This window comes from Malaya genurostris, chromosome 2 (genome assembly GCF_030247185.1).
Source record: "Malaya genurostris strain Urasoe2022 chromosome 2, Malgen_1.1, whole genome shotgun sequence".
NCBI classification, from domain to species: domain Eukaryota; kingdom Metazoa; phylum Arthropoda; class Insecta; order Diptera; family Culicidae; genus Malaya; species Malaya genurostris.
The window spans coordinates 70,462,676-70,489,434 of NC_080571.1; the positions used below are offsets into that span (position 1 = coordinate 70,462,676).

The 26,759-nt window shown below is 37.9% G+C and overlaps 1 protein-coding gene across 1 annotated transcript in view; it reads right to left on the reverse strand.

Annotated features, from left to right (window-relative positions):
- Window positions 1-2,550: 2,550 nt before the first annotated feature.
- The window catches only part of LOC131427891 (ubiquitin-conjugating enzyme E2 G1), a 34,780-nt gene continuing 10,571 nt past the window's right edge, over window positions 2,551-26,759 (reverse strand). The window contains exons 2-3 of the mRNA XM_058591459.1: window positions 18,042-18,144; window positions 2,551-4,223 (exon numbers count right to left, since the gene is read on the reverse strand). Of these exons, the coding sequence (XP_058447442.1) occupies window positions 3,869-4,223; window positions 18,042-18,144 (458 nt within the window). The 3' untranslated portion in view covers window positions 2,551-3,868. The remainder of the gene's footprint in view (window positions 4,224-18,041; window positions 18,145-26,759) is intronic.

Sequence of the window (26,759 nt, forward strand, 5' to 3'; positions counted from 1 at the left end):
AGTTGTCTCAAAAAATAACTAACTAAAATCAGAAAATCAACTAATTTTTTCCCCAAAATACTAATTTCGGTCTTTCCATGTGAATATGCCCTAATGATAGAAAACAACCACCCGTTTCCATAAAAGTCATCACATTACCAAAATATTCAGCTCTTAGATTTTCCGAATAAATTACTTTTTCCCTATAGCATAGCTCCCCCAGTCATGTCCGCGAGTACATTCTTCAGAATTCCTTTTTAAAGTTAATGTGGATAGATGCCTTATTAGTCGTTATAAAAAACGCACCATTTTTATTTGTATTTTGCTGGTATCAAAGCAACAACTAAAATTGTAGTTTTGTTTCTGTGCTTGTGTGATTTCATAATTTTTGTAGTATTTTGTCATTGTACCTACAATGACAGTGACGACGCAACACTATGTAAGAAATTTGGGTTTCTCGTAATGTTTTATTTTATTCAAATAGTTATCTGAAACTACAAAACAAGATAATTATTTTTGCGCAGAGGTTTTTAATTAATATTTTGATAAACATAATAGAAATTTTACTTGTACGATCTGACAATGTTGCGACAAACAATTTCACAGTAAATTTAGTTTGAAAAATCAGTTTAAATAGACTGAGCTTTTGATGTACTTTAAATTTACAAACTTTTTAGTTGAAATAAACGATAAGATAGTATCTTATAATGATCAGTTATTTCAACTTACGCGTTTGATTTGTTAAAATCATACGTTGATGTTTGTTATTAAAAAAGAAAGATTTCCTTCAAACTAATTTTCAAGGTTATTTCTTAGGCTATTTATTTCGATTTTTATCAATTTTTAAATTGTCAAATGTTTTCAACAAGAGGTTGGGAATTTTTCACAATCAAACCCCTGGTATATTAATTATTCTTGTATCCAACGATTCGATGCTCCATCAGTCCGTTCAAAATACTACATGGAATGAGAATTCCCAGGTCCAACTACGAAAACGTTAATTTTTTACCGTGAATATTATATCAGTATAATCTCCATCTAGAACGATACACTTGACCCATTGGTACTCCAACATTTTAATGCCCTTTGAACAAAAAAAAAAGATTTGTCAAGGCCTTCAAAATAGATTACCGTTTCTGCGAGAACCTCAGCATTCGACAAAAAATTTTCCCTGGAAAAATCAGGTTTGGAAATAGATAATAGTCGCTGGGGGGCAGGTTTGGAGAAGACAAGGGATGATGGACCAATCCGTACCGCAAATCATTTAATTTCACCGTTGCTTTTATGCATGAATGAGTTGTGCGCCTTTTTTCATAGCTTAATGAAAACCAGAACTCGTCTGACACGATCAACTATTATTCAAACGCTAGCGAATAGATTGTCATGTAATTCGGTATGGGGCCATCTGTAGGCTTGTTCTTAACAAAAATATACACGGTTCGAAACTATTCACGTCTTTTCTATGAGAGGCCCGGGACTTTTCATTCCAAGTAGTATAGATCCTGTATCAAACGTTTTCTGTGAAAAAAAAGTGTGTTATGGATAAACGATTTATTAATTTTCAGTTGGCTTGACGTAAAGTCGCCATAACGCCATAACCAAGTTCAGTTTTGTAATGACTGAGTGGAAATATGTATTGGAGAAGCCAAATGAATGAGAAACTCACAGAGAAGTTGAGGCTATCGTCAGCGACAGACCCTATGAAGACTGTTTGATAGTCTGCCCTTTTCTACCGGAAGCAGATTGTTACGGAAAATCATTGTTTTTAATGATCTATTAATTTTTAGTTGATTCGACACCATAACTAAAGACACCATAGCTATGTTCAGGGTGGCGGAAATGGTAAATGGTTTCGATCGTATTGATTTGGCCGCACCGTAGATATCGATGCTTTATCTGGACTCATGCACGATTTAGGGTTCTCAAAAAATCCATTTTTCGTCGCCTGTGACAGTAAGATGTAGGAAACGCTTTCTTTTGAATGCTTGAAGTAACATTTTACTTTTTGAGTTTTTAACGTCACTTTTCAATCCTCCATTTGTCTCTCGATCAGTTCATGCGGTACCCATTTTCCACACTTCTGAATGTTTCCTCCTATGTAATAATACAGAAACATACCTAAACAAATTACCTTTACGCCAAACGAGCTTCCTGCCAAATAACCGTAGGTCAAATTGGATAGAACCGTACCAAAAACCTTTTACCATATGTTTGATTCAATGCGGATATTTCGGATGTAGAAATGATAACATGTATTGATGCTTTTGTTTAGGCTATTTTTATTTCTTTCTGTCATATTGTATGTTTGTAGTTTTCGAATCTATCGCAATAACTTGTTGCTGTTTCATACCTGATTGCTAAATATCAAAACAATCGGATTCGTCGTAGTCTTTGTTCAAACAGCGGTGCGGTTGCAGCACAGCTTAGTAGCTTGGTCAATTTCTCAGTACGCATAAAAAAGTAACATGCAAACTCACCCCCATGTTTTACTGTTTTGTTAACGAAAATCGAAATGCAACTAATTTGAGTTGGAATGAGGCAAAGGGCAGTGTTTAATAAGAACTAAACAAATTTCAGATTACTGTTAATCGTCATTTTTTTATTCTAGCGAACTTAACATAACTTGTATTGTTCAAGGAGAAGAATAAGTGCTGTCCTGTGGGTGGTGGTACTATTCGCTGACTTTGATGATTTTTAATTGTTAGTGTTAGGGTAGTTTATTTACTTCAACTGGTTTATTCTTAACCATAGATCCGAAGGATACAGTAGAAGTTACTTAGTCGGTTTGGTTTGGTTACACGTTACTGCTTGTCTGTCTGTGGAAACTGCATTATTTACATGCCCAGATGCCCCCAGGCAATCCTTCGATTTGAATCTGGTTAGCGTCATAGGAAACAGAAGTACATATCACACAAAAGTTTCAGATTTTAGTGTAAATTTAAAAGCATGTTCATTTCCTTTCGCTAGAGAAATACAGAACTAAGCACGGCGGAAGGTCCTATGAGAAATTAATTTAACTTATATTTAGTATCAATCTCATTACAGCATGTTTTAGTCCAAACAGCTGAATACAGATGAGCAGTCACAAATGTTATACTTGTTTTGTTTTGGCTGAGTGATTTTTTTTTGTTGTTTTTCGCTATTTGCTTCACTCTCCTGTTGAGTCTAAGAACTCACTGCATACGTAAGCACAGAATTTAGTTTGTAACAGGACAAACGTGTGATTTATTTCCTGAGTGTGGGCTTTTCAGCATGCATCGATTTCATTTTCCTATCTGTCGTATTTTCGATTCAAACTGTTTATGAAAATTGATTTTCTATTTGCTTACCATCTGCTGCTGAGCGTTCGCGTACTTTTGTCAAGTACTTTTATCTAAGCTAATCGAAAAACAATAGAAAACTGTTTTGCCTCTTCCGGATTTTTTCTCAATTGATATGCGGTGTGTAGTCGCCCCAAAGTACAAGAAACAGAACGCGTTTTCAATTGGTTTTTATTTTTAGCTGACAAAAACCGAAATAAAACTATCACTAAGGGTCCGAAATGCAGAGCATTTTTTTTGCGAACAATATACACTACACAACAGATTCATGCCCTTCGATCGTTCTAAAAAAAAATCTGAAAATAACCCATGTTTAAATCACAAAAAAGGACAATTCGTCCATAAAATTTTAAATTGGCAAAACTTCCCCAACGAACGATGTATTGCAGCATCTTCCAATATTCTGGCTATTACATACCGTCCTTCTTTCTTTGTTCGTGAAGGGAAAACCAACCATCGGTACCATTGTTATCAATCATTATCATCATAATTATCATCTTCTTTCCTTTTCTCATTAGTATAGTAATAATTAATTAATTAATAAATATAAGATTATTAAAAAAATCCTACTAACAATCCTCCTGACTCTTCCGTACACACCGTGCCACCTTTCGTTTAAAATCTGGATACGCTTCTCGCCATTCCTTGGCTGCATCTACGTTCGCCGGTGATTCGTCGTTCGGATCGGCCAGCATCGAGATCACCGATATCAGAATCGTTTCCACGGTGTGCACCGGCAGCCAGCGTTCCGAGGCCTTCTCGTAGCCCCACTTGTCATCGCCCGGTTCATGCAGAATGCTAATGCACACGTCGCCGTTGCGGTCGATGTTCGGGTGCCAGATCTCTGTTACGAATTTCATGCGCGGGGGCCGCAGCGGGTACTCCTTCGGGAAGTGCAAGTGTGCCTTGAAGAAACCGCCTTCGCTGCAATCCGACGGGAAGTGGGAGAAATGTAGAGAAAAATTTATTAGAAAACAGTTTACAATAATTGTATTTCTTTTGTTATGAAATAAGGTCGAAAATCATATATTCAGGGTGGCAAGTGAATTAGCGATTTCAATTTCCCGGATTTTTCCCGGTATTCCCGGTGCGCCAGACTTAAAATTCCCGGTTTTTTACATGTCCAAAAAAACATTGAGAGTTGAGAAATAAGTATTTTTCGAGTATCTCCTGGGAACTACGATTAAAACTCTCATCCACAGTTTGTCCAAACGTTTATCTTCTGAACTAACAGTACCATCCAGCAAAATGTATTCCATCTTTATTTTGTATTTTACTTCGCCAGTAACTTCGATGTAACAATAGAATTAAAACAAGAAACATATCTGGCCAACGGTGATGAAAGTGATCAGTCTTGAATTTCACGAAGGAATGAAGCATCAAAATTATTGCAATTTTCTTGAAAAATCAACACAATTTATTTAAACTTCTTGCTTTTTCCAATAATGCTCTTAAGCGCAGCTTTCACATCATATTCGACGATTATTGATGGTGTTTTGTAGGTTTCTAGAAATATCATCAGTTATTTGAAAGCCTAATGATGAAAAATTAAATTTGAAGTCTTACAATTAAAATAAAATAATTATTTTTCGAACTATTCAATCTTTTTCAAGATCACCACTGAATCAGTCTTTTAAAGGGTATCTGGAAAATCAGTCCTTCTTAAAACTTAGGCCAGTATTGTGTATTCTAGAAATGGGCAAAACCGTTCATTTCAAAGAACTGTTGATAACTTGATAGTTGTACCGAAAGAATTAGTTCTATTGAACCGTTCTTTCGTTTTTCTGAAACTTTGTATGTTTCTTCGAAAATAATATGAGAGCTATAAATTATATTTTGTAGTAAACAGATTCAATAATAATAAAGTCTTTTTGCATGTGTTCTATCAATAATCATTCTCTAACAAACATTTACAAAGTTCGCGAACTTCTGTCAGATTCCTTAAACCAGCAAAGTTTTCGAAAGACTATTCTATTGAGAAGTATAGAGAGCTATCGTTCTTCAATAAAAAACTCCAGTACACTCAATCTTCGAGGAAAAATAGTTCTTTTGGACCGTACGCGGACTGTCCATCTCTAGTATATTCCAATATTTTTTTAACCTGGTATAGTATAAGGTTAAAAATTTGAAATGAATGAACTAAAGCACAACACTCCTCCCTCAAACCCGATTACTTCTAACAACCAGTGGCGTCTCGTGACAAAATTTACGGGTTGTGCACTGCTTATATGATGTGATATCAGAACCGTTTCGACGTTGCAACTGAGACAGCAATTTGTTTCCAACTGCCATAAGCATAGGCCACTGAAGCCTCTCCTGAATGTGTGCATACAAGTTCTCGCAGAGCCAGTTGTGCAGTGCACGAGGTGCACATGAGGACGAGAGGTCATTGCTAACAACATATACGATATTCTTTCAGAGTTGGGTTCTGGCGAGAGAACAAAATCCTTCTAGAATTCTTAAAATGTACACTTGTCACTTTGGAAAAACAACAACAATCTATGCCTCTAGTGACTGAGATGATCTAAATTTGACTCTTCTATCATCGACACTGAACAAGCTTTTAAGAACTCTGAAAAACAAATATTAGCTATCAAAGAGGGAAATCAAATATTCCTTGCAAACGGTGGATAAAATGAAAGTCGACAGCTTTGTCGATTTTGTGAATCCTATTGAAATCAATACCAAGATTATTAAACAAGTATTGTCACAATTTGACATTACTAAGACAAATTTTGGTGAAATTGGGGAAATCATTGGCTGGAAACTAAATATTTGTCGAGATTTAATAGAAATCCAGCAGAAGCATCCAAATTATCCTTATTTTTCATTATGAGCATTGATTATGCTGTTGATTTAAAATTGCTGAGGTGTTGGCTCCATTTTCAATGAATTGTGCACCATTGAACCTGTGAGGAACAATAAAAAGTTTCAAAACTTGCACTGAACTTCTAGTTCAAATACAAAATGGCCTTAATCTTTTCATTTATTGTATCAGGAAAATCATGATGCTGAAAATCGTTACTAAGATTAGGACTAGTAAATTTTTTCCCGGATTTGCACTAAAATTCCCGACTTTTTCCCGGCTTTTCCCGGTAAAACCCAATTTCCGACTTTTTCCCGGTTTTCCCGTTATTCCCGGTCACTTGCCACCCTGTATATTTAAAAAAGAAAGGGAATGTTGTACTGCCAAACCCATAAACAGCTTACAGTACATGTACACTGTGTACGGAATCAGGCGAACATGTTTCTTTATTCGACTAATGCCGTTTTCCATTGAAAAACACTGGTGGCGTGGATTGCTCTGATTTTGCACTTTCGAGCAGAAATGCAATATTTTGACGGTGTTTCATTGCCATTTCTGCTCGAAAGTGCAAAACCAGAGCAATCCACGCCACCAGTGTTTCTCAATGAAAAACGCCATAAGAAACACAACGGATTTCGCGAGGAAATTTTCTTAACTTTTTAGCCGTTCTCATATACAGGGTTGTTACGAAAAATTCTAAAACCAAAACGCGCTAAATCGGCGCGAAGTCGAAAACTAAAACGCGCAATATTCGAGCGAAGCATTACACCACTATTTTTATGGAGGTTATGCTTTCCGAAAAACTTGAAAATCCACTTATATATAATTTAAAAATCTGCATAAATGTGTCATATAAACACAACAAATAAGTCATGTCATGTGGCATGTCAGAAAATGTTAAATTAAAAATAAAATTGCTTACAATTGTGAATCCATCAGGATGATCTGATTTACTCTTTTTAATTTCAGTTTCAACTATTTATCGCCTTCTGGTTAGCTTTTGTTTTCTGAGACAGCGTCTTCTGCTGTCGCTTTTTTATCCGAATGTCTTTCTTTTCCTCCTCATATTTTATTCTTATATTTGGAGCAGGAAAAAGCCTAGTCAGTTAGTGGAGTTAGTTTCTGTCAAATTTGTATTCCAGCAGGCATAAAACCTCCTTATCTTTTGCATCAAGAGATCGCAATCAGCCAAATGATACATTTGCTTAAATCTAGTGCTTTTAACGTAACTAAATCGAATCGGACAATAACATGAAGAACGATTTCTTGCACATGGTAGCAATGGACTCGTTATATTCATAATTAGTTCTAACATAGGGAATCTGAAAAAAGGGGGCTAAAAGATTTCGACGTCGATCGTTTAATTGTAACAATTGCAATAGCTCGGAGCAATCGATTCGCGACTGAAGTAGGTCCGCCACAAAATTTAAAGTATATCTCCATGGAAGACGTCGGAAAGCGAATCGAACAAATTTGCGTTGAATCGCTTCAATGCATTGGATATCGTATTGGTAATAAGATGACCAGATAACAACAGCATATTCGAGACTTGAACGAACTAAAGCGCAATACAGAGCTTGCAAGCAATGTACATCAGTTTTTTTTAGTAACGCGGAAAATAAATCCTAACAGCTCAGAGGCTTTAGAGATAGTAAACTCTATGTGCTCCTTAACATTTAACTTGGAATCCAGAAGATCACCCAGGTCCATAACAGACGATGCGCGTTTGAAAACAGTTTGTGAAATCTTATAGTCGAACTTGAATACAGACTTTTTGCTACAAAAAGAGATGACGAAGCATTTAGTGGCATTTAGTTTGTTTCCATTTTGTTGATGTTACACCAATTAGTTAAACTGTTCTTGTAGAAGCTCTGAGTTAGCAGCAGATGTGATTGTATGAAATTATTTAAAATCAAAAACGAACGATAGTTTCATACACTTGATCGAAAAATTTAGATCGTTGACATACAATAAAATGATAAACGGTCCAAGGGTCTTCCTTGAGGAACTCCAGAGGAAACAGCAAATGATGAGGTTGTACAGTCTTATATTTTCACTATCATTTCATGACTAGTTAGATATGATCGAAGCCAATTCAAAAATGATCCGTTAAATCCCATTCTACTTAACTTGGAGATCGTTATGTGATGCATGATTTTGTCGAACGTAGCAGCGATATATAGGGTATATAGAATCTACTTGTAGTCATACTTGTGAAGAAGGTATGATGAAAGAAGTGTAGGTTACTTAATTTGTGGAAGTTTAACGATTTGACTTGAATCCATGCTGACTCTCAGACATGTAGTCAGAGCAACTATGCGTTACAAAATCCAGAACAATAATTTCAAAATTTTGTTCTCTGAAGAAACATTGAGACTATTGAGAAGTATAGAGAGCTATCGTTCTTCAATAAAAAACTCCAGTACACTCAATCTTCGAGGAAAAATAGTTCTTTTGGACCGTACGCGGACTGTCCATCTCTAGTATATTCCAATATTTTTTTAACCTGGTATAGTATAAGGTTAAAAATTTGAAATGAATGAACTAAAGCACAACACTCCTCCCTCAAACCCGATTACTTCTAACAACCAGTGGCGTCTCGTGACAAAATTTACGGGTTGTGCACTGCTTATATGATGTGATATCAGAACCGTTTCGACGTTGCAACTGAGACAGCAATTTGTTTCCAACTGCCATAAGCATAGGCCACTGAAGCCTCTCCTGAATGTGTGCATACAAGTTCTCGCAGAGCCAGTTGTGCAGTGCACGAGGTGCACATGAGGACGAGAGGTCATTGCTAACAACATATACGATATTCTTTCAGAGTTGGGTTCTGGCGAGAGAACAAAATCCTTCTAGAATTCTTAAAATGTACACTTGTCACTTTGGAAAAACAACAACAATCTATGCCTCTAGTGACTGAGATGATCTAAATTTGACTCTTCTATCATCGACACTGAACAAGCTTTTAAGAACTCTGAAAAACAAATATTAGCTATCAAAGAGGGAAATCAAATATTCCTTGCAAACGGTGGATAAAATGAAAGTCGACAGCTTTGTCGATTTTGTGAATCCTATTGAAATCAATACCAAGATTATTAAACAAGTATTGTCACAATTTGACATTACTAAGACAAATTTTGGTGAAATTGGGGAAATCATTGGCTGGAAACTAAATATTTGTCGAGATTTAATAGAAATCCAGCAGAAGCATCCAAATTATCCTTATTTTTCATTATGAGCATTGATTATGCTGTTGATTTAAAATTGCTGAGGTGTTGGCTCCATTTTCAATGAATTGTGCACCATTGAACCTGTGAGGAACAATAAAAAGTTTCAAAACTTGCACTGAACTTCTAGTTCAAATACAAAATGGCCTTAATCTTTTCATTTATTGTATCAGGAAAATCATGATGCTGAAAATCGTTACTAAGATTAGGACTAGTAAATTTTTTCCCGGATTTGCACTAAAATTCCCGACTTTTTCCCGGCTTTTCCCGGTAAAACCCAATTTCCGACTTTTTCCCGGTTTTCCCGTTATTCCCGGTCACTTGCCACCCTGTATATTTAAAAAAGAAAGGGAATGTTGTACTGCCAAACCCATAAACAGCTTACAGTACATGTACACTGTGTACGGAATCAGGCGAACATGTTTCTTTATTCGACTAATGCCGTTTTCCATTGAAAAACACTGGTGGCGTGGATTGCTCTGATTTTGCACTTTCGAGCAGAAATGCAATATTTTGACGGTGTTTCATTGCCATTTCTGCTCGAAAGTGCAAAACCAGAGCAATCCACGCCACCAGTGTTTCTCAATGAAAAACGCCATAAGAAACACAACGGATTTCGCGAGGAAATTTTCTTAACTTTTTAGCCGTTCTCATATACAGGGTTGTTACGAAAAATTCTAAAACCAAAACGCGCTAAATCGGCGCGAAGTCGAAAACTAAAACGCGCAATATTCGAGCGAAGCATTACACCACTATTTTTATGGAGGTTATGCTTTCCGAAAAACTTGAAAATCCACTTATATATAATTTAAAAATCTGCATAAATGTGTCATATAAACACAACAAATAAGTCATGTCATGTGGCATGTCAGAAAATGTTAAATTAAAAATAAAATTGCTTACAATTGTGAATCCATCAGGATGATCTGATTTACTCTTTTTAATTTCAGTTTCAACTATTTATCGCCTTCTGGTTAGCTTTTGTTTTCTGAGACAGCGTCTTCTGCTGTCGCTTTTTTATCCGAATGTCTTTCTTTTCCTCCTCATATTTTATTCTTATATTTGGAGCAGGAAAAAGCCTAGTCAGTTAGTGGAGTTAGTTTCTGTCAAATTTGTATTCCAGCAGGCATAAAACCTCCTTATCTTTTGCATCAAGAGATCGCAATCAGCCAAATGATACATTTGCTTAAATCTAGTGCTTTTAACGTAACTAAATCGAATCGGACAATAACATGAAGAACGATTTCTTGCACATGGTAGCAATGGACTCGTTATATTCATAATTAGTTCTAACATAGGGAATCTGAAAAAAGGGGGCTAAAAGATTTCGACGTCGATCGTTTAATTGTAACAATTGCAATAGCTCGGAGCAATCGATTCGCGACTGAAGTAGGTCCGCCACAAAATTTAAAGTATATCTCCATGGAAGACGTCGGAAAGCGAATCGAACAAATTTGCGTTGAATCGCTTCAATGCATTGGATATCGTATTGGTAATAAGATGACCAGATAACAACAGCATATTCGAGACTTGAACGAACTAAAGCGCAATACAGAGCTTGCAAGCAATGTACATCAGTTTTTTTTAGTAACGCGGAAAATAAATCCTAACAGCTCAGAGGCTTTAGAGATAGTAAACTCTATGTGCTCCTTAACATTTAACTTGGAATCCAGAAGATCACCCAGGTCCATAACAGACGATGCGCGTTTGAAAACAGTTTGTGAAATCTTATAGTCGAACTTGAATACAGACTTTTTGCTACAAAAAGAGATGACGAAGCATTTAGTGGCATTTAGTTTGTTTCCATTTTGTTGATGTTACACCAATTAGTTAAACTGTTCTTGTAGAAGCTCTGAGTTAGCAGCAGATGTGATTGTATGAAATTATTTAAAATCAAAAACGAACGATAGTTTCATACACTTGATCGAAAAATTTAGATCGTTGACATACAATAAAATGATAAACGGTCCAAGGGTCTTCCTTGAGGAACTCCAGAGGAAACAGCAAATGATGAGGTTGTACAGTCTTATATTTTCACTATCATTTCATGACTAGTTAGATATGATCGAAGCCAATTCAAAAATGATCCGTTAAATCCCATTCTACTTAACTTGGAGATCGTTATGTGATGCATGATTTTGTCGAACGTAGCAGCGATATATAGGGTATATAGAATCTACTTGTAGTCATACTTGTGAAGAAGGTATGATGAAAGAAGTGTAGGTTACTTAATTTGTGGAAGTTTAACGATTTGACTTGAATCCATGCTGACTCTCAGACATGTAGTCAGAGCAACTATGCGTTACAAAATCCAGAACAATAATTTCAAAATTTTGTTCTCTGAAGAAAACATTTTCTAGAACCGCCTTCTCGTAAATTTTAATTTTATCAAGGTGAAAATTTACCAATTCGGCCAGCTCGACCAATTGCTGAAACGTTCGCACAGCTTTAATTTTGTTGAGTTTCTTTAAACTCACAAGCTTCAAAAATTTATAAAGACCTTTTTTTCTTCGAACAAATGAACCACAAATGTGAAATGTTGTTTCTTGAAATGTCACTCGCTACAGAAGTATTTCCCAATTTATGGAAAGCTTCCTTTATGCTCCCCGTCCGCAAGAAAAGCGATAGAAAAGGATATAAACAACTATCGCGGTAAGTTGTTCGAAAAGGTTATAGTAACATCAACTGTAAGCAATATATCGTCGATACTCAACATGGTTTGATACCTAACCGCTCTATAACCACATCTTGGCTATCGTTTTTGTCTTATATAACATCACGCTTGTTAAATTGGACAGACTTGAATTCCATTCGAACATTTTTCGTTGGCTCCAGTCATACCTCAGGAATCGGCGTTTAGCAGTTAAAATTGAGGATCACACATTTGAAGAGTTCCTCGCATCATCCGGAATACCACAGGGAAGTCATCTCAGACCGTTAATATTTTTACTGTACTTCAATGATGTCAATTTTGTTCTGGAAGGTCCTTGCTTATCGTTTGCTGATGATGTCAAGATCTACCACTTTCTCCAGCAACAATTGTTAATCTTCGCAGAGTGGTGTAAAATTAACCGTATGATTGTAAATCTCGACAAGCATTTGGCCATTACATTCACTAGGAAAAAGTGACATTCTATGTTGAATACTTTCTGGATGAATCCTTAACTGGAAGATCGACTAACGTTGAGGATCTTGGCGTCCATCTCGATGAACAACTTATAATCAAGTATCACATCAGTTACATTGTAGTTAAGGCTTCCTGTAGTTAAGGATTCTTCATGAGAATGACTAAGCACTTCACAGACGTACCCTGTCTAAAATCCCTATACTGTTCCTTTGTTCGTTCAACTCTCGAATATTGCTCAGCAGTTTGGAACCCCTGCTACCAGTACGTTGCTCATAGAATCGCCGATTGCCGTAAACTGATTCTCATCAACAGAAAGTCGCGGGTTATTAATCGGTCTCGACACATTACAAGTGCGACGGAAATTATCACGCGGTTTGATAATATCAGATATCTTCAACGGCAGCATTAACTGTCCCGTTTTGCTCAACGAAGTTAATATTAATGTGCGACCCAGAACTCACCGCAACAGTGCTTTTCTTCAACTGCCTATACGAAGTACCAACTAAATCGCGTTATTGGTTTGAAGAAAGTTTGTTTCATCTGTGTATAATATATCACGAAGCAGAATACGTACAAATTTTCTGAATATTATTAGGAATTATCATTAGAACCAAATTGTGTCTGTCGATAATGCTCCCTGTAGTAACATGGAATCCAATCTCAATGTATGATTTAATAAAACGACTTGTCGTTCAAATAACCTTCATTCAACTTCTCTATATAGCCATTCTCTAGTTCCAATTTTTCGCTGCTATGTGACGGTGACTAGAGTGATACACCATCGAGTAAGTTTCATTTCAACACTGGGAAGGTCACCGACGAACATCGCACAAAAAGGAAAGCGCACTTCTTCTTACTGTCGAATAGACAGAATTTGAATGTGTGCTTGTGGTTCAAGAAGCTGGTGCGAGTGAAACACATTCTATTCGCACGAATCGCTCTCACGCGCTCTCGCCTAAATACACCCAAGTGAGCACTGGTGAGTGCTAGTGAGCGAACACTTCTGTGATTTAATTTTTAAATTTACACAAGGTAACGATGACCTTGTTATGACAATCTTTTTCACAGCAAGGAAAAAAAAATTTCAACGATGAATTGTATTTTTGTTGAATATGCGTGCCACACGCTTCTCTTACGCAAACCGTACACCAGAGTGCTCACCGGTATGTACACTTTGGTGAAAATATCAGCGTCCACCTCAGAACATTCGAGTGCTCTACTCTAGCACTTTGGTTCGACCCAGTGCTAGAGGTGAAAGAAAATAAACACGCGCTCTCATGATGCGCGTACACTTTATATAACAGTGGTGTATATTATGAAAGAGAAGAAGTCTCGTTGATTTTGTCGGTGAGTTACGGAAAAACTTTCACTTTCTACCGTTCGTTGCGTTTCGTCTTAGACTCATCAGTGCAGAGCAGCTCAAATTGAACAGCTTATTGCAAACTTAAACAGTTCAACGGAACGTAAGGACCAGTGAAAACGGTTATGTGCCCTAAGCACAAACATAGGCTAAACCCCCAGTTCGGTTTTACATCTCATCCAAGTCAGTCGATAAAACGAAACCGCTTACGTTCGGGACAGAAGAAACCAAGTACAGTATTGTGTAGTGAACAATAGACCTCGAAAATGAGTGAACCAAACGAACAAAAGCTACCGCCGACACGAAAGAATACAATTGTTGTTGACTTCAGGCAGTGCAAAACTCGACCTTCGATAGGAGAACTTGAAGGTTTGCTTAAGGAGCAAATGCATCTTGACATTAAACGCGTGCATTTACTTCAATGCAATAAGACCAATAATGTTGTTTATATCCAGTTCTATAAAGAGTTGGATGCAATTCAATTCGCTAAAGACAATAACAATGTGCACTATGTGGAGCATGAAAGTATCAAGTACAACATTCCAGTATATATGGAAGATAGTGCTATAGAAGTGCGTGTGCATGATCTTCCCTCAAGCGTCATCGATCCTTATATTCGCCATACCATGTCCCAATACGGAGAGATTCTCTCTATCGAAAAAGAAAAGTGGAAGAATTTTTTCCCCGGTATTCTAAATGGCGTACGTTTGTTACGCATGCGCTTGAGGAGGCCTACACCTTCTTATGTGACATTCGGTCAGGATACAAGAATACCGTGCAAATCACTTGTTACCTATGACAATCAGATGGCCACATGTCAATATTGTCAAAAAGCTGTTCACTACGGTAAGCCATGTGATAAACTGGACAAGGAGACAACTACACCAAAGGACAACGGTGCTACCTTCACACCAACCCAAAGCAACCCCAGTACACCTGTAACAGTCACCAGTGAAGCATCCCCTTCAACGAAATCATCCAACGTATCCCCTACATAACAGTGCATTAGCTGCAGTGAACAACTTACCATCCAACCAACCAGCAACTGCAAACAATGTACAACAAGGCTCATCTCCAGCAACTAGCAATGAAACCAACAACAATACCATCGATGTGGCAATGGATGACGAGACGAACCACGAACGAAGTGCCCCTCAATCCTCGCAGGAGGGAAATGGAAGCTCCTCTCCCCCTAGAAAAAGGGTGACAACGAGATCCAACTCAAAAAAAAACTCAATCGGCCACGTAAAGCTTGTACGCAAATAGGCCTGAATAAAAAATATCTTTTAAATAAAAAAAATTGGCTAAACCCTAAATGACCATACCTGAATCGGCCAGTATATGCCGAAAACAACGTTTTCGTTCGGCACGTCAGGTAAAACTAAACTTCTGTACTAAAGAAATAAGTGTTTTGCAAGTAGCATTAACTTTACGTCCGCTTAGCGGTTCAAGTTGAACTGTTTAAATTTGCAATAAGTTCTGCACTCTGCACTGACGAGTCTAAGACAAAACGTAAAGAACAGTAAAAATGGTTATGTGCCCTAAGCACAAACATAAGCTAACCCCTAATTTTACTTTCTTACAAAGAGTTACAGAAAAACTTTTACCACTCAAATGTTTGCTATTGATTCAATCGAAGATTCGAATCGGAATTCTAACTTTTTGCCTTTCTATATGGAAAGGATATAGAATTGCAGGATAACCAGACTTTGGATCGAAGCCTTAGAGAAGCCTAGTGCTATATACAATTCGACTCAGCTCGTTGAAATCGGTGAATGCGCGTGTGTGTGTTTGTGTGTGTGTTCGTGTGAGAGTGTGTGTTTGTTTGCGCTTGTGAAAGCTACTAAGGTCTGAGGACAGAGGGTCGCGTGTTGAGTTTTAAATCGACCACGTGGCTCGCTCAATTCCCTTTGCCCATCGTATTTCTCTTGTACTCTCTCGTATATGAGCAAACTGTACCGGGCTGCCAGCATACATTTTATTATTTTGATGAGAAGTTTTATCACATAAATCTATCGGACGGGTTGGACATTACATGGATTCCAAAAAACAATGAAAAAATATTCATCTTTCAGAAAGATTTAATGAAACAAAAAATGTGTTTATATACAATGAAACGTCTGTGTGTTTGGCAGCCTTGTCGAGCCAATTTTATTTCTCTTTCCTTTTTCAGAATGCTATTAGGAAACCAAAACGAAAAAAATTATCTAGACTTTGTCACGGTAGATTTATGATGCAAGCCTTCAAAGCCGAGATATTCGATGAACAAGCAGAGGTATGCATTTTCCGAGCGTTCCAATTTTCAGCAGTTCTTCAGTCAGAAAAAAATACAACACGTAGTGACCGGGTTGCCAAGAAAGTTTTGATATTTTCGGTTACAAGTTTGACTACATCACATAAAATCCAAGAAAGCTGCCGCTTGTTTGGTAGCCTTTTTGAGCCGATTTTATTTCTCTCTCATGTTTCGTTACGTTACCAGGGAACTAAAATGGCGCCGACATAGAAATCGACTTACCTCCACAAAAATAACTTTCATTTAATTTTCATCGCGACAACATATGTGTTTATGCACTAATCTAAATTAAATTATCTAGACATTGTCAGGATAGACTTTTGATACATGCTTTTGAAGGCGAGATATTCAATGAACAAGTTGAAAGTTTCAGTTTTCAGCTATGCAATTCCTCCTTCAGAAAAAAGACTTTCCCGACCGCTAAAGTTAATGAATCGTTCTGAAATTTTCACTGAATAATCTAAACTAATTTTCTAAGAGATTGTCAGTTGGTTTTTTTTGATATTCGTCCCCGTTTCTGAGAAAATCAGATTTGAAGTGTGAAAATAGCCCTCTAAAACGCCCTAAAACACACTGGCCTTAGCCATTAAGTTATTGTTCAAGTTCGAAGATCCACTGACTGAAACTTTAGGTTCTAGAGAGGTATCAATGATGTAACCGACAAACCATAATTTCTTCAATCCGCTTAATTTTCTAAGAGATGAAAAAATCGAATTTGGCAATTATAGGCACAAGTCATTATCAGGTCATTAGTCAAGTTTGAAAGGCTTATGACGAAAAGCTCCCGGGTTAGGAATCATATGAGTGACTTAACCGACATAATTTTCTCAGAGTGAACCTAAAGAATTTCGACTCGACTGTCTCAGTTTGGGCTCGTTGGAAGCTGCAAACGGATCGATGATAAAGTTCAAATGTATTATTACTGATACCTTCGGGCTCAGAAATGTTACCGAATAAAATTTAGTTAGAATCCGTAATGACTTATTGTGATTCTTTTACAGCGGTTTTTTTTATCTATCTTATCTTATCTGCACAGCCGAGAGGAGAGAAAAAATTCTACTCACCCACATTGATGACGCAAAAACGTTGAAAATCGCTGAATCAACCGTGTATGATGTGCTCAAACGTTTCATGGAGCGGAAGAGCGTGAATTGAGTGCCTCAAGGTAAACGTCGTAGTGAGGCATATGACCACAAGCTGAAGCAGAAGGTGTTGAGAACAGTCTAAGCAAACCCTAGACTATCAGATTAAGAAATCGCACAAAAATACGCTGCTGCTCGCAGTACCGTTCAAAGAATTTGTTTGCGAGCAGGATATCGTTCTTATCGAACCAACAAGCAACCAAACAGAACGTTGAAGCAAAGTTTCGTCACCAAAACTCGAAAATTGTAACAGCAGGTTTTGACGAAGTACCAAGGATGTCCGCTCATCGACGATGAAACCTGCGTCAAAGGGGACTTCGGTCAGCTTCCAGGCGAAAAATTCTACATGGCGACGGCACGAGTAGAAGTTTAAGTTTGCTTTTATAAACAAATTAGGCAAAAATAAACTGATGATTTGGCAAGGGATATACGGCTGCGGAGCAAAGACCAAAGTGTTCGTAATGAATAAGACGACGGACTTGAAAACATTAGTCCACCCAACTGCCCGCCGTTCCGGCCCACCGAGAGATTTTGGACAACAATGAAGCTCTAAGCAAAATGGAAAAACGGCTCGGGACGCGACTCAGATAACCAACATGTGGAACAAATGTGCTAAGGTGATCTGTACTGACATTTTTTTTTCTTAAAGTACAATGAATTTCCTTTGTTTTGATGTATTAACCATATTAACGTAACCCAACAGCCTGAAAATGACAGTTTATCGAAATGAACCCCCGATTCACATTTTTTTATTCACATCGCCCTGCCCATTCCGCATACTTACTATAGCGTGTCTGGAGGTCCGATGATAAGTACTTCCCATCTGAAAATGTCATTGTCGTCTATCAAGCCTGCCGAAAATCCTTCCACTGGGTTTTTGCTCAACTCTGTAAATCAGAAAAAAATACGAATTGCATTGGTACAACGTCCGCGTATTCAAAATATATATTTAGCAGTTTGAAAAATAGCCTTTCTTTTGTCTGTAACCACCAAACAATCTGACAGTTCGAATCTATTCGTAAAGGTTCGTCGCTGACGTCACACGCACACACACACTCATCCCGATCATTCCGCCTGAACTTGTATGTATTTTTGACGACCGCGAGGTTTTATCTTCCATTGCGTAAACCAACTGGACTCGTTTCAAACAGACCGAAAACGAGCAACACGCATAAATTATCATACGAGCGCATCATTTTTCCTTTCCATTTTAAACGCGATTTGAACAAAAGTGCGTTTCATTGAACTCTCCCTCTCTGGCGGTTCGTTCACTATTACTGCGAGTCCAGATATCGCCGTCAACCATTTTCGCAAGTGTTACTTCTATGCTGCCTGCTACATCCACCATTCATAATAATACTTACGGCGTAGGTAGGCGCGCTCTCATATAATAAACATACTGTGCTGCGCTCGCACTTGCAGATTATTATGAATCGACATGCATTTTTTCGCTTCAATCGTTTTGCCGGTTTCTTTCTTTCTTTATTTATGTGCACTTTATCAAATTGCAATCAAGATGCCCGGTGATGATATTTTATGGAATTGATAGATATCAAGAATAAATTTGCGGACGGACGCAAACATTGTTGAATGTTTGAATCAAAGTACGAGTCCGATAGAAATTTCACCTTCATTGAAATTGGAATTTAATGGGACACTCACTGAAAACTGATTTGTTTTTTTTTCTATGGTGGTAAAAAAAACTCCATACGTAAACTGTTTCATCACACATCCCGACTTTACTTCATTTTTCGACTCATCCATGCTAGAGGAATCTCGTGTAATCGCGAAAAAAATGTGCACTCGGGTGAAAATTTGTTCATCTGTTTATTTATTGTAAAATCAACAAACGCATTGTGATGCTAATGATCATTTCTAATATTAAGTAAAAAGTGCTATGTGAAAGATTTAAGTCGAACCCAGATGATAACCGATCGAACCAAGCGTTGCAAATCGGTAACCGTTTGTTCTATAAATTTCGTAGAGGTAGTCAAAGAAAAACCTCACAGAACAGATCAGGGCAATCGATGCCATAGTTCAAAACAGCTCTGCTATCATTGAAGTACATATATGACTTTTGTACGGCTCCCGTCGCGACCTGCGCAGGTCGTTCGTTAGCAGATGTAGTGATCAGGAGTGTATCAAAAAGTAGTTAGCAACATTGATTATTGAATAAAAAAGCAAAAATAAAACATATTTTGACATCAGTTTTCGATATATTGTAGAAAAATTACATTCTTATGCATTTCACTGATTATATTGAAGAAAATCTTAGTTTCTGTGAAACGCTCGCGCTTTGGACTTGACATTCTTCATTAAATTCTGCACAGTTACTTTTGTGACTTTCCTGGTGGCAGCTGTCCAGTTTTTTTTTTGAACTCCTGCATGTTTTGGGACACTGTACCTTCCTTCCGAAAGTGCCCCTTGACAATTGCCCAATACCTTTCAATTGGCCGAAGATCCGGGCAGTTCGGTGGGTTGATGTCCTTTTCCACGAATTGTACATTATTTTTTGACAACCACTGTAGAACGGAGTTGGCGTAGTGGGCTGAAGCCAAATCCGCCCAGAAGAGAGGAAGAGCCTTATGCTTTCTGTACAGTGTCAGCATTCTCTTCTTCAAACATTCTTTCTCGTACACCTTGGCGTTAATTGTGCCCTTCGTGAAGAAAATCGACGACCAAAAACCACAGGTACAAATTGCTTGCCAGACCAACAACTTCTGCCCTAACTTTTCCATCGCCACCGTGGTGTCAGCGTCGTCCAGGTCCTGGTACACCGCTTTCGTATAATATTGCGGTCCGGGCAGCGCTCGAGAGTCTTCCTTGGCGTAGGTTTCGTCGTCGATCAGGATGCATCCGTCTTTATTCTGTAGAATCCGATTATAGTTTTCGCGCTCTTGTTTTGGCCTGAACTTGCTGTATCAGGGACTTTTTCGGCACCTTCTGTTTCTTGTACGTTTTCAGGGAGTTCCGAACTTTGATACGTTGATTCATCCCGATGCTGGTGTTAAACTGCTTGGCCAAATCCCGCGTCGACGCCGATGGGTTTTTCCTGATGTACTCAACCACTTTTAAGTCCCGGCCGGGCTGGCTTCTCTACCGGATCGGGGCAAATCCTTCATGGAAAGGGTCGTACCGAACATCTCGATAATATTTTTGACACTGGTGTGGTGCACTTTCACCCATTTTGCAATTTCGTTGTACGTGACACCACTTTCTGAGTACCAAGTGCGCAAAATTTTCTTTCGCGTTTCCGGATCAATTCGACTCATCATTGAAACGATAAGCTGTACCGAAACCATTCGATTGCGCAGGAGTTATTGACATTTAAACTAACATGTCACCGCAAAACACGCTGCCAAAAATTAAGCCATTGCAGAGTAATAACTGTTTGAATGTTGCTAACTACTTATCGATACACTCCTTAGTATCGGTCCTACTTTCTGCGCTCTATTGAGGTGGATAAGATTCCAAATCCATGAAGAATATTCCGGCGTAGAACATACTAGTAAAAAGTGTAAAAATTTTAAGCAATGAATATTATTTTGTGTTACGTTTCGTTTTCGACCCATAAGTGCATTAGCATTTTACGTTCAACTGCTAACGCCACTTCGCGGTTCAACATAAACTGCAGACGTGAATCCTTTTTAAAGTCACTTGTTCGTACATAAGTGCAACGTCGCGTAACTTCACAAATTCCTATAAAAAACGCAAAACGCCGCAAAACTAAAGAACTTTTTTTATGCCAAAAAACTCAAGTTGCATGAAACGTCCAGAGCTAGTGTAATCTAGATAAAATTTAAATCGACTTTTGGACTTCAAAAATATTTTGAAATTCCCGAAATCGTAAATTATGTTTGATGCCAATTGTCTTAGAAACGTTGAGATATGGTGTAATCTAAAAAAAATGATGGGAAATCGTCGTTTGAAACCGCGTAACTTCGGAAATTTGCGTAGAAAAAACCGCAAAACTGAAGAAATCTTTTTTGTATGCCAAATGTATTAGAAATGCACGAAACGTCCAGATCTAGTGTAATCTCAAAAACATTTTTTTTTTCAAAACCGACTTTGGGGCTAGAAAAATTTTAAGATTTGCGAAATTGAATTTTTTTGATGCCAAATTACTTAGAAACTCAGGAAACGTCGAGATCTGGTGTAATCTAAAGATGATTTTCGAAGTGTCAGAGAGTTGACTTAAATATTTCGGAATTTCCAAGACAAAACAAGAAAACCGCGTAACTTACGCGAATTTCTAGAAATAAACCGCATGAAAAAAACCGCGTAAAGATCTGAGTGTATGAAGTGCTGTGTGCTGAGTGCTACTCCCAACCGGTGGTCCGTGGACTCCTGGGGGTCCGCGAAGTAGTATTTAGATGACCGCGAAAACACATGTATACATGTATGTAGTCGAAGACGTAAAAGAGGAGTGGGTGATATCTCAGACATAGCTGGGTGAAACGAAATTATCACGCTTCGTCCGGAATTCCACAGGGTAGCCATCTCAGGCCTTTAATATTTTTACTGTACTTCAACGACGTCAACTTTACTCTAGAGGGTCCCCGTATATCGTTTGCTGATGACGTTAAGATCTACTATTACATTCGAAGCCCAAAAGATGCATGACGGTTGTTTAGCTTCGCCGAGTGATGTAATGTTAAAAAAGAGCCTTTTCTTTTCGAATACTTCCTGGCAGTGTTGGTGATTGCCGAAAATTTGACAGAAGCTGCTATATTGCTATCTATATTGTATACAACATTTTCAATCCGGTAGAAGATGCTACAAGAACTCGAGTCTTTCAATGCATGAATCTTGAGAGAATTTTGCTACATTTCTTCGCTTCACTTCACACTCTGAGTATTTCATTTTTACAGTCTGATAATGATCGTTGCTGTGTAGAATTTCCCAAGAGAGAATCACAATTTGACAATTATCGCAGAAAATCGAATCGATGATTCAACTTGATGATTCTCATGCTAGGTTGCAATATTTCAAAACCCTTATGTGAAGCATTCACAGACATTTTTATAGACACAACTTATACAAAGGTTATATGCACATAGTTAGAATAAGCGGCAATAATAAAATGATTCTATCGCAATTATCAACTGCCTGTATAGAATCGGATCGCGAAACGAGAATAAGCGACCGTTTGTTGCTTCAGAGAGGATCCCCACAGCAGCATGCTAACCTTTGATTCTCAGAAATGTCATCGAGAGAAATTCGTTCTCGCACTGGTGTCAATTCTATGTTAAATGAGCCATGCCAGGTTTTTGTTGTTGCGATGATTTCCGTTTCTTTTTGATAGTAATGATTCAATCGTTGAAGAGTTGGCAGTGAACGTTCTTTGATACGATAAAAGCCATCCTTGCTTCCTGGAAGGATCCCCGATTTTCAGGACGACCTGTGTTAAAGACATTGGTGTTCTTCTCGATCAGCTATATTGTTTCTAAAGCTTATCACAACTTAGAATTTGTAATAAGGATGGCTGAACATTTTACAGACGTTTATTCCGTAGTTAGTGCGGCGTAAAGGAAGTCGAAGAAAAGCGTTGTTGCGGAGAGCTCGAGGACGAACATTGATGTTGACTTCACGGAGCAAAGTGTGGCAGTCGATCCTATTATTCAAAACATCTGCTATCATTAAAGCACGCGATAGCTCCCGTCTTATTTGCAGTGTGTCTAGACCGATTAGCAATCCGCGACTTTCATAGCTCGGTAGTTGATGAGGATTGGTCAAAGGTAAACGGCGGAGAGCGAATCGAACGAATGTACGTTGAATCGACTCGATTCTATTAACGCCATTGAAGTAGTGAGTGTTCCAAACAGCTGAACAATATTCCAGAGTAGAGAGAACGAGTGAACAGTATAGGGATTTCAAGCAGTAAACATCCGTAAAATGCTTAGCCATTCTCATCACGAATCCAAGGCAGCGAGAAGCTTAAGCCACAATGTATAGGGTGATTTTTTAAGAGCTTGAGAACTTTTTTAAACAATAAAACGCATAAAATTTGCAAAATCTCATCGGTTCTTTATTTTAAACGTTAGATTGGTACATGACATTTACTTTTTGAAGATAATTTCATTTAAATGTTGACCGCGGCTGCGTCTTAGGTGGTCCATTCGGAAAGTCCAATTTTGGGCAACTTTTCCGAGCATTTCGGCCGGAATAGCCCGAATTTCTTCGGAAATGTTGTCTTCCAAAGCTGGAATAGTTACTGGCTTATTTCTGTAGACTTTAGACTTGACGTAGCCCCACAAAAAATAGTCTAAAGGCGTCAAATCGCATGATCTTGGTGGCCAACTTACCGGTCCATTTCTTGAGATGAATTGTTCTCCGAAGTTTTCCCTCAAAATGGCCATAGAATCGCGAGCTGTGTGGCATGTAGCGCCATCTTGTTGAAACCACATGTCAACCAAGTTCAGTTCTTCCATTTTTGGCAACAAAAAGTTTGTTAGCATCGAACGATAGCGATCGCCATTCACTGTAACGTTGCGTCCAACAGCATCTTTGAAAAAATACGGTCCAATGATTCCACCAGCGTACAAACCACACCAAACAGTGCATTTTTCGGGATGCATGGGCAGTTCTTGAACGGCTTCTGGTTGCTCTTCACTCCAAATGCGGCAATTTTGCTTATTTACGTAGCCATTCAACCAGAAATGAGCCTCATCGCTGAACAAAATTTGTCGATAAAAAAGCGGACTTTCCGAATGGACCACCTAAGACGCAGCCGCGGTCAACATTTAAATGAAATTATCTTCAAAAAGTAAATGTCATGTACCAATCTAACGTTTAAAATAAAGAACCGATGAGATTTTGCAAATTTTATGCGTTTTATTGTTTAAAAAAGTTCTCAAGCTCTTAAAAAATCACCCTGTAGTTGGTGTGTTGCTTGAATGTTAACTGTTCGTCAAGAAAAACGCCGAGGCCCTTGATGCACGTCGATCTACCAATCATGAATCGCTCAATAAAGTATTCGAATTTCAAAGGCACTTTTTTTCTCGTAAACGTAATGATCGAGCATTTTTCTGGATTAACGGTCATGTGATTCAATTTGCACCAATCCGAAAAGATTGCCATTTGTCGCTGAAGAAACGTCGCATCTTCTGAGGTGCGAAAAGCACGGTAGATCTTGAGGTCATCTGCAAAAAATATGCGCGGTTCTTCCAGAGAAAAATTAACGTCGTTAAAGTAAAACAAGAAGGTCAAAGGGCCGAGATGGCTCCCCTGCGGAATTCCAGATGTTGCAACAAATTCTTCCGAAACACAATCGCCAACTTTTGATCGTGTAGTGGAAACTTCAGAGGATTAACGAAAATATTGTCAATACTGCTCATCGAATCCCGAACAATACTTTCTCTCCAGAAAGGAAACTTGCAATATTATAAGATCTAAACGCTAGATTTTTTCGAAAAATACGGACCCAAGTTACCAAGTCCATTGTATTGACGATTTTGACATTACTATCGACATGTGTAAGGGCCGCTAAAGAGAGTCGAGACAATTTTAGATTAAATAAATTTTGATTCCAGGATTTTCATGTACACCTCCCCTCTTCTGGTGACTTTTCAGAATAGAAAACTGATTAAAACTTTGATCGTCTGGCAGCAACGACGATATTCGATTTAGCTCAAATTTTGCATAGGAATTTTTATTGAGGTGTTAAACTGTTGGCAATTAACGCTTTGATTCAATTTCCCATGCAACCCATTGACACTAGGTTCCAAATGGGTTGTTACTTCGTGTGTTTAACATGCACAGTAGTTGGACAAAAAAAAATGCCCGGGTAGAAGTAACGGATTTGAATTTCGTCTCTGCGGTGACTTTTTCGCATAATGTGCATTTCGCTACTACATTCATCATTGGTGATTATCGGTATAACCACCCTACATATTGAAAAAGAAAGAAAAAAAAGAAAACTTGTTAAGCACGATTTCATTCACTGCAAACTCTGACGGTTATCAAATTTGTTTATCTCACGGTGATTAAAATTCATGGACAGCATGGATACATTTCACAGATTTTATTCGCCGCGACAAAGGAATCATCCGTTTCATTGTGCTGTAAGCACCACTGATAAAACGAACGGAGGTGTGCTTGCTTATCTTACAAAGCAGTCATGTCAGTTCTATGCGACAGAAAATTTAAAATTTACTCAAACTTTTAAAACCAAGTTAATGGTTTGGCAGTTGTGCTGGTTGTAAATTTTTTGCTTAATTTTTCTTTCGAATACTTCGTTAACTTCATAAGCGAAGTACTCGAAAAAGAAAAAAAATATTACTAATTAGCAACAAATTATCCGATTTCGATTCGATTCCAAACTTATTTAGGAGGGGTGCTTCGTTAATTGCATATTCGAAGTATTCAAAACAAAATGGAGCAATTAATTCAAAATTACGGTAACTAATTTGCAACTAATTGCCTCGTTAAATTCATATTCATAAAAAACATGAATAGGTGGTTGAGAATTCGAGTGTTTTTCGACTATCTCGACATATAAATAGGAAATATTCAGTATAAGAAATATACGAAACATAAAAAGCCGAAGAATGGTAGTCCGAAGCGCCTTCTTCCCTCACTACGATATCGATACGGAAGACCAAATCGACCACATTCTCATCGACAGCCGATTCTTCTCCGACGTCGGTAATGTCCGAACCTACCGTAGTGCCAACATAGTAGGGATGTCCGATACCGAGTCGGATATTTTTGGTATCGATATCGCATCAGACCGATACTGTAAATATCGATACTTTTGTTCTCGATTTTTACAGTATCGCAACAGATTGAAGTTAACTCCTATTACGACGGAACATTTTTTCTTTGTTTCAATTAAAGAGGCTTTAACCTTAAGGTCATTCACCTTTTCGGGCTAGAAGAACTTTCTAACCCAATGAGCGGGGTTGGGATTCGAACCCAGGTGGGCTGCGTGAAAGGGACGCTATCAGAGCTAATAAAAGTCATTTTCATCGACTCAAAATAGACGAAAATGTCAATAAATTACTGTCACTCTAATCTTCGCTTGCACGCTATGAAAATGAAATCCATGTCCAGTCAAAACTGTGTTCTTTCTTTCATTTGCCCTTTCAGTAATTTGCAGTTTTCAGTGAAAATGCCATAGTATGCAGTGTCGATATTCAACCGAAGCTTTGAGAATCGAAAATGACAGAAAAAGGTTTCACAACGACTTTTACCTGTTACGGCTCGAATTTGTAGTAGTTTTTTTCCAAGGAGGTTCTGAGATGTAATTTCCTTCGATTTGTCATATTTTAGTCCCTCTTTATAGCCAAACATCACACATTTTCAATACATCGATGAAAAAATTATAATTTAAATTCTGCTGATGCTCCCTGAAGACGTTAGTTTGGTTTCGTCTTGTCATAGAGGAATAAGTTACGTTGGCAATTATACTCTTTCTTTTTTCAATGAGAATCGAGAATATTTCGTCTCTCTTTTTTGTGCTGGTGTCGGTCATTTACGAATGAGACAGTAAAATATTGAA